General features: G+C 34.1%; 1 protein-coding gene across 3 annotated transcripts in view; it reads right to left on the bottom strand.

Moving 5' to 3' along the window:
* LOC107951719 (50S ribosomal protein L20) overlaps nucleotides 1-14,235 on the bottom strand; it is a 41,199-nt gene that overhangs the window by 2,231 nt on the left and 24,733 nt on the right. Inside the window, exons 1-2 of one of the 3 annotated variants that reach the window (XM_016886855.2) lie at nucleotides 634-905; nucleotides 329-533 (exon numbers count right to left, since the gene is read on the bottom strand). In XM_016886855.2, coding sequence (XP_016742344.2) covers nucleotides 329-514 — 186 coding nt within the window. In that variant the 5' untranslated portion in view covers nucleotides 515-533; nucleotides 634-905. Of the gene's footprint in view, nucleotides 1-328; nucleotides 534-633; nucleotides 906-14,235 lie in introns of those variants that run through there. The other 2 variants (XM_016886856.2, XM_016886857.2) reach the window with 2 other exon arrangements.

The raw sequence follows: 14,235 nt of genomic DNA, 5'->3' as shown, positions 1-14,235 counted from the left end.
AAATACATATTCTTATTAACATTTAACTTATATTTTAATTGCATAATCCCGTTTAACTTGTTGTTTGAACTCTAATCCGGTTTTTCATTCATTGATAAGAACTGGTTGGTGTGCAAAAATGGCATCTACAAGTCACAACCTATATCAGTTATCTTTCAGTAAAGCTAATAAAATCAAAACCATAACAAGATCCAGAAGGACATTACAAAAGATGATTCATAAAATGAAGGAATAGCAACATCAAGAAAGTTTGAATTAGAGGAGGAATACGGTAAGCAAATAGATATTTCAGATTCAAAAAGGGCAAGGGGAGGAAAAGAGAGATTACCCCATGTTGACGAGTGCCAGCATTGATGCGTTGAATCCATAAAGAACGCATGTCACGCTTCTTGTTTCTGCGATCTCTATAGGAATACTGCAAGGCCTTCTCAACCCGTTCTCTTGCTATCCGTATACAGTTCTTTGCCCTTCCCCTGAATCCCTTGGCCAACTTTAATATCTCCTTCTTGTTCATTTTTTCACTTTTCAGCTATCTGTACAAAATTGTATACCTCTATTTTCATTCTTTTCAACATGATATGTGTTTATAATAAACTAAAAGACAGACATGAAAATGATACGATTATTAGTAACCTTGACTTTGACTATAATTCTATGATGCTCGTACTCGCCTGAACGACGGCCACACCAGTTTCGACACGACGCCGATAAGGACACTGCTATTGGCTTTTGAAGAAGAAGTGGTGGTGGCCGATCAAAAGAAAAGCACCGGAAAAGAATAAAAAATTAAGCTGTGCGGCTGAGGAAAAGAGAAGAGGAAGAAGCTAGGGTTTATGGGCACACTTGTATGGGCTGAGGGTTTATGTGCTTTGGTCTGAGCCATATTTGGATTTTAATTAGATAACAAGACATTAGCCCAAATATATTTCAATGTTTAATAAGAAAAAAAATACTAAAATAATCACTTTTGTACATTATCGCATTGTAATATTTTAGTTACTAAGCTATTAATTATCACTAATGGTGTAATGGTAAGTTGATGTTACACATTAAATCGTCGGTTTAAACAAAAATTTTAAATTAATTTATACAATTGATCCCCATATTTTTTAGTTTTGAGCAATTTAATTTTTTTAAATTTTTTTTAACTTGAGTTTCGAGTTTGAGTCGAGTTGAATTTCATAATTTGAATCATTCAAATAATAGATTGGTGTAATTCCCTTTGGTCCCTGACAACTTTGAAAGTAAGCAAATTAGTCTCTCTCAACACAAATTACAAAATAATCTTCTTTTTGAGCAATTTATTTTTTTCTTTTATGTTCTTTTAACTTTTTTTATTATTTATTTTCCATTCTATTCTGCTTCTCCCTTTATTTTCCTCCCTTCTTCATCTCTTTTAACGTAAAAGAAAAAAAAATTGCTCAAAACAAAAAAAGTATAAGGTCCAATTGATAATTTAACCTAAAATTTTAGTTTGAAATGATGATTTAACGTGCCACGTCAACTTACGTTACACCGTTAACGACAATTAACGCTCAGTGACTAAAATGTTACAATACCATAACGTAAGTGACTAAAACATAACATTTCAAATATAAGTGACTATTTTGATAGTTTACCCTTAAATTATTTAAATTGACTTATTAAATAAGTTATTATTCTATTCAAATTTTGTTTGATTTCCATACCTATTAGGATCATAATTAAATTGTACACTGAGCTTATACATCACAAAGATATGAAAAGTAGTATCATATATTTTTATATATATACAAATACGTACTTTTTTTTAGAGTCTCTTTACTGAATTTTTAAAATGTAAGAGAAATATGAACAAACGATCAAGATATTGGGAAAGTCTAAGAATGAGAAATATTCCGTTGCTTAATATCAGTGATCAAGATATACACCATGCCTCACATTTTTCACCTCCCATATATTAACCTTTCTATTCTGGCCTGTGACAGATATCAAGCTCGATGAGTTCACCTGATTAACGTCAGCTAGCAACCGCGGTTGGTTCCTACCATATTGTGCTTCAAATGTCAACATAGTTCATCTTGAACGGATAAAGGGAAATGTAAATAAACAATCAAAAACACTAACTAGTTTTCCCATTTCAGATCAAAAATAAAAGTAACAAGCAAGTCAGCCACACCATAATTCAAACAAGAAATAAAATTTTGCTCAAGTAATTAAAGGAACCTGCATTAAAGGGAAATTATTAATACGTAATAAAAAGCTTTAGGGTTAAACTAGAAATCAAAATCTTTTTTAAGGAATTCGAAATTAAATTGTAATTTGTACGATAGTAAAAATATAATTTTACCATAGTTTATATATTTATAATTTTTAAAAGAATAAATCAAATTTGTATATTTTTAAAGGGATTAAAGTGTAATTTCACCTTTATGTTTTGTACTTTACGGTGTTCATTGTTCACGTTCTCTTTGTGGTATGAACTTACATTTTAAACCCATGTATATAGAAACTTCTTTTTATATGTAAGGGTAAACACGTAATTTTATTTATATATAAGTAACAACAAGCGTAGAGACCGAAAGCAACATCATTTCATCGACTGAGCAGCGTTGAAGATTAGTAAGCTGCTATGTCAACTTACTTTTTTCATTTGGACTCAGTTTCTGTACATTTATTTGCTTTGGTTTTTGCTGAATTTATAATTTCATATTTATTATTGTAAGTTTTGTTAGTTTATGATTTTCATTTCCTTTCTTTGAAAGAACACTTCGGTCGCCGTTCACTTGCTTGCTTGTTTCTATTTTTTATCTGAATTAGGAAAAACTTTGATTGTTTTAGATTCAGAAATTTGATATGAGTTGAAATATTCTGATCAGCAGACATCTGAATATCGTTATGTTACTTACACCTGGAGCATCTAATAATGCATCAGCAGATAATAATCAGGTAAACCCGTCAAGATCAATGTTGACTGGACGAAAGAAAAGAAATCGGGAAGCTATAGGAGAAGGCATCAAGGAACCGAGCCAGCTCCAGCTAACCCGTGAATCACCAAATGTAGGAGAAGAGAGTTTGGAAGTGCTTATTATGGTGAAACCTGTAGAGAAAAGTGGGAAAACCTTAAATGACCGAATCAATAGAAGGATAAGTAGAGTAAATTCTCTTAATTCAACCTAGCCATCCATATTCAATTTACATTTTTGTTATTTATTATATATAGATAATAAATCTTACATTCTCACTGGAGCAAAAAACCATGAGAAAGATTTTCTCTATCTGTTCCTTTTAACACTTGTTTTGTGTGTATTTGGTGACATTAAGGTGAAGGAAAAACATTGGGATCAGCTACGTAACTATCCAGAAGTTTCAGCAATTGTCAGGCAAATCGAAGAGAAATTGCCACTGCTATCTTATCTCCGAGAAATAAAGGAGAATATGAAGAAAATCCTGGCCGAGTTCAAGGCAGGCTGTTTAAAGGAAGTTAACGCAAAGGAGAAATTGCTCGAAGTAAAAAAGAAGCTAAATCATATAGATCAACAACTAAAGGTGTGCTAATGTTTACAAATCTAATTACTGAGTAAATGTCCAATTTAACTTGGTTTTTCTTGAGTTGAACAAAGCAAACAACCTGATTCGATGTTCGTTAATAATATAGTATGCACAGTAAAAGCATCATTATTTCTTGGAACATTTACCATTTACAAATCATCACATTATTATTATGCCCGTCCTTGGACACAAAAAAGCCATAAACTATTTTATTTTGGATTTAGGTTTAAGTGTTAGATACAGATTCAAGCTTTGAAGATATTACATATGGTTGAAGCTATTACTTGGTATATACATAGAAAGAAAAAATTGCATATCTTTCTTGATTAATTTGTTCTATATTTGTATATCTCAGGTTTTTTTTTTTACATACACTCTAAAAACAAGATAAGATATGATATATGCGTGTATATATATATATGATAGGTAGTGAACAGTAACAATTCCTCTAAATAGCATTTGAAAACTTAAATTTCAAAAATAGTGTAATATATAAATGTAACTATTTCTCAATTCTATAATATTATTTTATTAAATAGTTGTTTAGGGATGAATTTAAAATTTCATGTTTTATATTTTTCCAAGTACAAAATCTCATATTAAATTGCAGTCAATTTTTACATAATTATATAAGCAACAACATTATGACAATTTATATAATAAATGAAATCCGAAGCTTCAAAATCCATGTTTTGAAAAGATAGCACTAATATTATTTGTATTTCTCAAATTTTGACTTGTTTTTCATGTTTGTTATTTTAGCTTTATTCTGAGGAGCCATGTATGAAAGAAATTGCTGCAACTAATGATCATGAAGTCGGAGGACAATATACTGAAATGAATGATGTTAGTATTCCTGTTGATCAAGACCACGCATCACCATTGTCGCACAGTGATGGGGAGATGGGGAAAGGTACTGAAATTAAATATGTTTTATTACTATTGATCAACACTGCAGAAGTTTGCTGATTCGGGAGAAGTTACAGCGTAATGTTTATAAAATTCTCATATGTAACTGCTATGCTGAGTGTTAATAGCATGCTTGGATACCTTCTAAAATTTTGTTATGGGGCATTGTTAATTGTTGGACTGGTTGCATAAATTATTTTCTGAAATTCAGTTTTTGAAGGTTAGACATAGAGCAGCTATCTTATACAGATTCTCACTCTTTATCTCTATTAAGAAAATCAATAGTTTGTTTCTCTCCTTATCTCCCTGCTTAAATCACATTTTCCTTTGGCTCTCGGCTAGCTTGTTTTAGATTCTCACACTTGCTTGCTTGTCATTACGAAAAACTTGGATTGTTTTAGATTCAGAAATTTGATTTGAGTTAACATTTTCAGATCCGTTCAAGATGGAGGAACCGAATTGGTCTTCTCGCCGCGACAATGGGGATATCATTATCATACCTACACTTGGAGCACCAAATGGTGCTATTGGAACCCACCCATTGTTTGAAAAGTCAAAAAGGGTGGGCACCGAAAGTAGAAAGTAAAATTGGTTGGCAAGTTGGGTTAAAAGTTGGCATGGGATAATTGCAATTTTGGTCCCTAATTGTATAGGGACATTGCAAGTTGATCCTTGAACCTCAACTATAAATAGGCCTAACCATTTCTTACTTTCTTCATCCCACACTTGCCATTCTCTACTTAAGGCAATTGTTCTCTCTCCCTATTTGTAAACTTTCACTTGTATTTTTGGAGTGAAATATATTTGGTAGTGCCCGAGGACGTAGGCAAAATTTGCTGAACCTCGTTAAAATTCTAGTGTTCTTTATTTTTGTTCTGCATATTTTGCAAGTGTCATTGTAGTGATTTATTGTGCTATTAAATTACGATAGAGGGATATTCTGGCTAGGAAAGATCTGGTATGTAAGCGATCCTCGTGATCCACCTCTCTTTCCTGGGAATTGAACTTAGTGTGATTTTTCAGTACAATAATTTTACTCTTTCACACGCTTCCGCGCAACAATTGGTACCAGAGCCAGGTTCGTACTTGGGGAATACGACCGTTTACGATACTATTCACATATACGGCACTATTCACGTATACAGTACTATTCACGTATACGGCACTATTCACGTATACGATACTGTTCACATATACAGTAGTTGGGACTGAGGAGAAAAATGGCAGCAGCATCGTCATCAGCAAGGACTACTGTGACAAATGCAAAATTTGAAGTAGAGAAATTTGACGGTACCAATAATTTTGGTATGTGGCAGTGTGAGATCCTGGATGTCTTATGTCAGCAAGAGCTGGATATAGCCCTTGAAGAAAAACCTGACAAGATGGATGACAAGGAGTGGGCCAAGATCAATAGACAGGCGTGTGGTACAATCCGCCTATGTTTGGCCAAAGAGCAGAAGTACTCCGTCATGAGGGAGACATCAGCGAAGAAGCTGTGGGATACATTGGAAGAAAAGTTTCTAACGAAAAGTCTTGAAAATAGGCTTTATATGAAAAAGAAACTTTTTCGGTTCACGTATGCACCCGGTATGTCGATGAATGACCATGTGAACTCATTCAATAAAATTTTAGCAGACTTGCTAAATTTGGATGAGAAATTTGAAGATGAAGACAAGGCATTATTGTTGTTGAATTCCCTTCCTGATGAATATGATCATCTTACCACCACATTGCTTCATGGGAAAGATTCAATCACATTTGATGCAGTCTGTAGTGCGTTGTATAGATCTGAGACTCGAAAGAAAGATAAAAGAGATCACAGAGATACAACTGCAGAAGTCTTAACAGTAAGAGGTCGTTCACACAGCAGCAAACCTGGTAGAAGGGGTAAGTCCAAAGGGAGACCCGCCAAAGATGAATGTGCCTTTTGTCGTGAGAAAGGGCATTGGAAAAAGAATTGTCCTAAGTTACAAAAGGGCAAGTCTATTTCTAATGCATGTGTAGCGGAGCATGATGAGGAGTCAGACTTTAGCTTGGTTGGCATGGCAATGACATGTCAAACGGATGAGTGGATATTGGATTCGGGATGTACTTACCATATGTGTCCTAATAAGGACTGGTTTTCTAGTCTTGAAGAACTAGAAGGTGGAGTTGTTTTTATGGGCAATGATAGTGCCTGTAAGACAACGGGTGTAGGTAAAATCAAATTGAAGAACCATGACGGCTCAATCCAAGTTCTGACAGATGTTCGCTATGTACCCAGCTTGAAGAAAAATCTCATCTCATTAGGGGCCCTAGAATCTAAAGGGCTCACAATCACTTTGAGAGATGGATTACTAAAGGTAGTAGCTGGGGTATTGACGGTGATGAAAGGCACTAGAAGAAATAACTTGTACTATTTAAATAGAAGTACAGTTATTGGATCAACATCAACAGTTTCTACGAAAGATGCAGATTCAGAGGCTACCAGGTTATGGCATAGGCGATTGGGACATGCTGGTGAAAAAGCTTTGCAGACTTTGGCGAAGCAAGGCTTGTTGAAAGGTGCAAATTCTTGCAAATTGGAATTCTGTGAACATTGTGTTCTGGGCAAGCAGACGAGGGTAAAATTTGGTTCAACAATTCACAATACGAAAGGAATTCTGGACTATGTTCACAGTGATGTGTGGGGACCTACCAAAGTGGCTTCTTTGGGAGGTATGCACTATTTTGTCACTTTTCTTGATGATTATTCAAGAAAAGTATGGGTGTATCTAATGAAAAGAAAAAATGAAGTTTTGGATGCATTTCTGAAGTGGAAGAAGATGGTGGAGACTCAGACAGGTCGAAAGGTCAAACGACTTCGATCAGATAATGGTACTGAGTATAAAAATGATCCATTTCTACAAGTATGTCAAGATGAGGGCATTGTACGACACTTCACTGTTCGAGATACACCACAGCAGAATGGGGTGACAGAACGCATGAATCGGACTATACTGGAGAAAGTTCGATGTATGTTGTCCAATGCTGGATTGGGCAAGGAATTTTGGGCTGAGGCAGTTACATATGCGTGCCATCTAATTAACCGATTGCCATCAGCTGCAATAAATAGAAAAACTCCTATGGAGATGTGGACTGGTAAACCTGCTACTGATTATGATTCTTTACATGTTTTTGGTTCCACTGCATATTATCATGTAAAAGAATCTAAGTTAGACCCAAGAGCAAAGAAAGCATTATTCATGGGTATAACTGGTGGTGTAAAAGGATACCGTCTCTGGTGTCTTGATACAAGGAAGATTGTTTTCAGTAGAGATGTAACTTTTGATGAATCAACCATGATGAAGAACGAGGATTCACAAAAGGATGACAAAACCAGTAGTACTTTGCAGCAGGTGGAGTTTGAAAAGGTTAATGATGATCCAGCTAATATTGAAAGAACAAATGATGAAGAAGTTTCGACCCAAGAACTTCTACAGCAACAAGATTCAATTGCATATAGGAGGCCAAGAAGAGAGATTCGTAAGCCTGCTCGCTTTGATGATATGGTGGCCTATGCACTTCCAATTGCAGATGATGATGTTCCTTCCACTTACACAGAAGCAATAAGTAACTCTGATGGTGTAAAGTGGAAGCAAGCTATGAATGAAGAAATGCAGTCTCTTCATAAAAATAGGACTTGGGAGTTGGTGAGACTGCCCAAGGGAAAGAAGGCAATTGGATGCAAATGGGTATATGCAAAAAGGAATGATTTCCTGGTAAAAATGAAATTCGATACAAGGCTAGATTGGTAGCAAAGGGTTACGCTCAGAAAGAAGGAATAGACTACAATGAAGTGTTTTCTCCAGTTGTGAAGCATTCGTCTATTCGGATTTTGCTAGCCTTGGTTGCGCAATATGATCTTGAACTAGTTCAGCTTGATGTGAAGACCGCGTTTTTACACGGTGATTTGGAAGAGGAAATCTATATGACTCAGCCAGATGGATTCAAGGTTGCTGGAAAAGAAAATTGGGTTTGCAAACTGACAAAGTCGCTTTATGGATTGAAGCAATCTCCGAGGCAGTGGTACAAGTGATTTGATCAGTTCATGAAAGGGCAAAGGTACACAAGAAGTAAATTTGATCATTGCGTGTATTTTCAGAAGCTACAAGAAGGAACTTTCATATACTTGCTCTTATATGTTGATGATATGCTAATAGCATCTAAGAGCAAAGTTGAAATTGAAAGATTGAAGACTCAACTCAATCTCGAGTTTGAGATAAAAGATCTAGAAGAAGCTAAAAAGATTCTCGGCATGGAAATATGTAGAGATAGAGCTCATGGAAGAGTTAGCTTGTCTCAGAAGCAGTATTTGAAGAAAGTACTACAGCAGTTTGGCATGAACGAGCAGACCAAACCTGTAAGTACCCCGTTGGCTTCTCATTTCAAGCTTTCTGCACAACTATCTCCTTCGACGAATACGGAACGAGAATACATGTTGCAAGTTCCGTATTCTAATGCAGTGGGTAGCTTGATGTATGCAATGGTGTGTACAAGACCCGACATTTCACAGGCAGTTAGTATAGTGAGCAGGTATATGCATAATCCTGGAAAAGGACATTGGCAAGCTGTGAAATGGATTCTACGGTATATTCAGAAGACCGTGGATGTTGGATTACTGTTCAAGCAGGATAATACACTTGGTAAATGTGTTATTGGGTACGTTGATTCTGACTATGCCGGTGATTTGGACAAGCGAAGATCAACCACCGGTTATGTGTTTACACTTGCTGGAGGACCAATAAGTTGGAAGTCTACACTACAGTCTACAGTTGCATTGTCAACCACAGAAGCCGAGTACATGGCTGTAACAGAGGCTGTAAAGGAGGCTATTTGGTTACAAGGTATGGCTAAAACCTTGGGGTTGGTTCAGGAGCATATTAACGTGTATTGTGATAGTCAAAGTGCTATTCATTTAGCAAAGAATCAAGTCTATCATGCACGTACAAAACATATCGACGTACGATTCCATTTTGTGCGGGAAATTATTGAAGAGGGGAAAATTTGTCTTCAGAATATCAAGACTGCAAATAATCCCGCAGATATGATGACCAAGGTGGTAACAGCAACCAAGTTCGAACATTGTTTGAACTTGATTAATATCCTGCAAGTTTAACAGTTGAAGAAGGCACTATCAAGTATTGTTGTCAAAGGCAGAAAGAATTGTGTGAAGATAAGATTATCCTAATCAAATCTTCAAGGTGGAGATTATTGGAACCCACCCATTGTTTGAAAAGTCAAAAAGGGTGGGCACCGAAAGTAGAAAGTAAAATTGGTTGGCAAGTTGGGTTAAAAGTTGGCATGGGATAATTGCAATTTTGGTCCCTAATTGTATAGGGACATTGCAAGTTGATCCTTGAACCTCAACTATAAATAGGCCTAACCATTTCTTACTTTCTTCATCCCACACTTGTCATTCTCTACTTAAGGCAATTGTTCTCTCTCCCTATTTGTAAACTTTCACTTGTATTTTTGGAGTGAAATATATTTGGTAGTGCCCGAGGACGTAGGCAAAATTTGCTGAACCTCGTTAAAATTCTAGTGTTCTTTATTTTTGTTCTGCATATTTTGCAAGTGTCATTGTAGTGATTTATTGTGCTATTAAATTACGATAGAGGGATATTCTGGCTAGGAAAGATCTGGTATGTAAGCGATCCTCGTGATCCACCTCTCTTTCCTGGGAATTGAACTTAGTGTGATTTTTCAGTACAATAATTTTACTCTTTCACACGCTTCCGCGCAACAGGTGCTAATGGACAACCGTTGCTGCCCAATGATAATTCGGAAGAGTTTATTTGGGTGAAACCTCAAACCTTGATATGTTCAATTATTTTTCTAAATTTTTCATATATTTCGAGAAACGTCAAATGGCCATATTCTAAACTAATGCTCGAACATGTATCGAACACTGATGCTTCAAGCAAAATGAAGTGTTCAAGTGACATAGATTTGAGTAAGGTTAGACCTCAAAACCTAATGTTTTGGTATTCTCTTTCATGGTGGTTTGCATTGAAAACGATACTGTGTTACTTTCTAAGCTTTGAAAATATTATATATGACTGAAATTATAAACTTGGAAAGAAAATTATTGCATCTCTTTCCTGATTAATTTGCTATTTCTCTTAAATTTCAGGAAGTCAGCCAGGAGACTTTAGCAAAAGAGGTATGTATATGTGTGTGTATATATATATACGAAAATATTTTTTAAAATTAAAATAAGTTATATTATTTGAAGGTATATTAATTTTTTACTTAAAAAAAAAGAAAAAATATGAATAAAATATTAATTTTACTGCTAAATCAATAAAAAAACAATAATATTTATTCACAATTTATTTTACTTATTATTATTTGTTATATTTTATTTTTAAACTAACATTTATGTTTTAAGTATAGAGTTTCTACACACTAATATAAATTTAATTATTTCTCAAATCCATAATTTGAATTTATCATGGTTGTTTAGTAAATAATCTAAAATTTCATGTTTCTTTTCGAAGTACATAATCACACATTGAATCTCAGTTGATTTCTATATAATCATCTACACAACAGTTTCATGACAATTAATGTAGTAAATGGAATTTGAAATTTTGACTTGTTTTCCATATCTGTTGTTTTAGTTTTATCCTGCAGTGCCAAGTACGCAAGGAGTTGCTGCAACTGATGGTCATGAAAGTTTGTCAACTTTTGGTGATATGGATATCCCAATTTGTGGCATCGACAAAGGTCCCCATGGCATACCATGGGGGGACACTATTACCAGTGGAATGCTTCAACAGGGTGGGAGTGATGCGTCTGAAGCACAATACAACACAAACACACCACCATTGTCGCACAGTGATAATCAGATGAACTTAATGCTCAGTGGAAGCAACGAAAGAGATGGGGTTTCAGAAGCTGGAGTACAGGGTACTGAAATGAATGATGTTACTATTCCTGTTGATCAAGACCACGTAAGTTTGCCGGATAGGGAGATGTCGAAGTGTAATTATAGTTCCTGGCTATCCGGACTTTTTAACAAAGACAACAACAGTGTGGAAGTTGCACACTTCCATGGCTTACAAGAAGCATTGAAGGAAACTCCCTGTGGGGAAACACCAGACCACCTCAAACGTATCGCGACCCTAATCGAAGCAGATCGTGGAAAAGCTACTAAGTTTGGCCATAAAAATATTGAAATTCTGGTTTGTGCCGCAATCAAAGAGATGGAAGACTGGCTTGCTTCCGGCTGTAACCAGTTGAAAAAGTGGATTGCGACGCTCAATATGGGTAGTGAACTACATTTTGAAGTGAAATTTGCTAATGACATGTTGAATAAGATTTGTCCTGCCTGTTACGCTCACTTAATCATTAATGGAGAGGATGGTTCAGTTGATAAGGTTGCGAGTGGAAGGGTGTGATGCTCATATGGTATTTGGTATTTAAACTCAGTGAATGGTTTGGGTATTTCAACTCGGTGAATTTGTATTGTTATTTTTCTATATTTGGTTTTAGTCTTTGAACTCAGTAAATCGTTTTAGTATTTGGTATTTGAACTCATATATTTTGATATTTGGTATTTTGAACTCAGTTAAAGAATTTGGGGTTTTTATGGTTATATTTCTATAATCGGTTTTATTATAAGAACTCAATGAATGGTTTTGGTATTCAAATTCAGTGAATTTGTATTGTGTCAGGTATGTTGTCTTTTATATGAATTTTAATGAATTTGTATGTTTTATGTTTGTGTTATTTCCTTTATCTGGTTTAGGTTAGAAAATTTGAATGGTTGATTATAAAATTTATCATTTCCAAGCATTGATAGCATGTTTGATCTTGGATTGTAACATTTGCTTTCCGGCACAATGGGTCAATATTTTGTCACAGAATTTATGGTGTGGGTAAATTGTTCAACAAAATGACAAAATTTTAGGTATAGAGAGTGCGATTTCTAGAATTTCATTATTCATAATGCAATTCATGGTATTTGCATTACATAATATGGAGAGTACGATTTATAGACTTTCAGGATAATTGATAGCTGTAAGGTATAGCTAATTCTCCACATTTGCACTGCCAGTTTCTTCTCTCAGCTCATTAGATTCTTTTGTCGGTAGCTCATGACTGAGTTCCAATTTCTTAGCTAACTTCCAAAGCTCCACATTTACTCATTCTACAATTTTATCCTTTTATAATAGTTATATTTTTCTGTAATATTAAAGGATAATTTTAAAAGTACGAGAAAAGATAAAAATTATTATCTTAAATTTTTTAGTGTTTTTATTTTTGTATATTTTCAAACATGTTTAGTTAATAAATTTTTTTAAAACTTTTTAGGTGAAAGGTTTAAAAGAGCAACAAAATTACGTAAAAAAAATTTTAAATTACACAATGAATAAATGTTGAATGTGAGATTTTTCAAAATTAAGACTAAATTGACACAATGTATAAATATTGAGAGTTAAAATTGCTATTATGTCAATTTAAACACTGTCACCAAAAATGATAAAATTGAATAGGTGAATGACGATTTTATAAATTTTCATAATTAGGTGATCAAAAAACGAAATTTACTAATGGTCAAGTGACAATGTTGTAAGTTTTTATAGTTGTCCTACAAAAAAGATCTACTAATAGTTGGATACTAGTGTAGTTTACCTAATTTCAAATTTCAAAAAGCACAGGACTAACCCATTTGAAAAGTCGAGAATTGAAATTGATGAAATTAAAGCATAGAGACTAATTTGTAATTTTTACAAAGTACAAGGACTAATAATAGAGCTTTTACAAAGTCATATATAGTTGGATAACTACTAGTTTAGTCCAAATGTATATATGATGTGGAAAAGAAAATGATGTGTCCTCTTTTAATTGAACCGGACCATGTATGATGTGGTGACAAAGGTTCGTAAAATAATGTCTCAAAGAAAAGACTCTTCATTTATTTTTAAGTTTTAGAGAGTTAATATAGATAAAATAATAATAATGTTTAGTTGAAATCTAATATAGCTTTGATTTTTATGTTGAAAAAAAATCTAAAAAAATATTTGAAATATTCAAACAACAGATTTAAAACTAAAACTGACAAAAAAAATAAAATGAAAATTTGCTCAAGTAATTTAAAAGAAACCAGAATTAAAGTAAATTATGCAAAATTAAAGCAAGATACGAACATGAATTAGTAATGCAGTAGTACTCACTATCACAGAACTCAGATCAAAAGAAATTATTGAGCTGAAACCTATCAAGAAAACACTAAAGAGTTCTCCGAACTCAGAACAAAAATAGAAGAAAACCGAGAAAGTCAATGCGTATATAGAACTTACAAAACTATATGAAAACGAAAATTTCCTTGTGTAACTAAAGAAAAAGAAACCAACGTTGTTAAAGGAAACCTGTATATATATATGCAAAATCAAAGTAAGACATGATCATGTACTCACAAGTAAAGAACTGAAGAGAAGCGCGGCCTGTATCGAAGCGCTAAACCGGAAGAAATGAAGGCATCATTTGTGGTGTGAGTTCATTATAATAAAAAAAAAAAACTCTAGCTGGTTTTCATCGACAAATGCTCGAGCTTGCTAGAGTGAGAATGAGTGTGGCTGAACCAGACGATTTTAAGGATAAACTATGAGAATGAGTGTGGCTGAACCAGACGATTTATAAAAGTTGACCCAATTTTGGTTTTTTTTCTTTTTTAGCTACCTCAACTATGAAAAATTATAAAATTGTCATCTAACTATTAGTAATTTGTTTTTGGTCACTCAACTATAAAAAGTTACAAAATAATCA

The sequence above is a fragment of the Gossypium hirsutum genome, chromosome D11, assembly GCF_007990345.1.
Source record: "Gossypium hirsutum isolate 1008001.06 chromosome D11, Gossypium_hirsutum_v2.1, whole genome shotgun sequence".
NCBI classification, from domain to species: Eukaryota; Viridiplantae; Streptophyta; class Magnoliopsida; order Malvales; family Malvaceae; genus Gossypium; species Gossypium hirsutum.
Note: the sequence above shows the minus strand (reverse complement) of the source record. Positions and strands in the feature narration are given on the sequence as shown.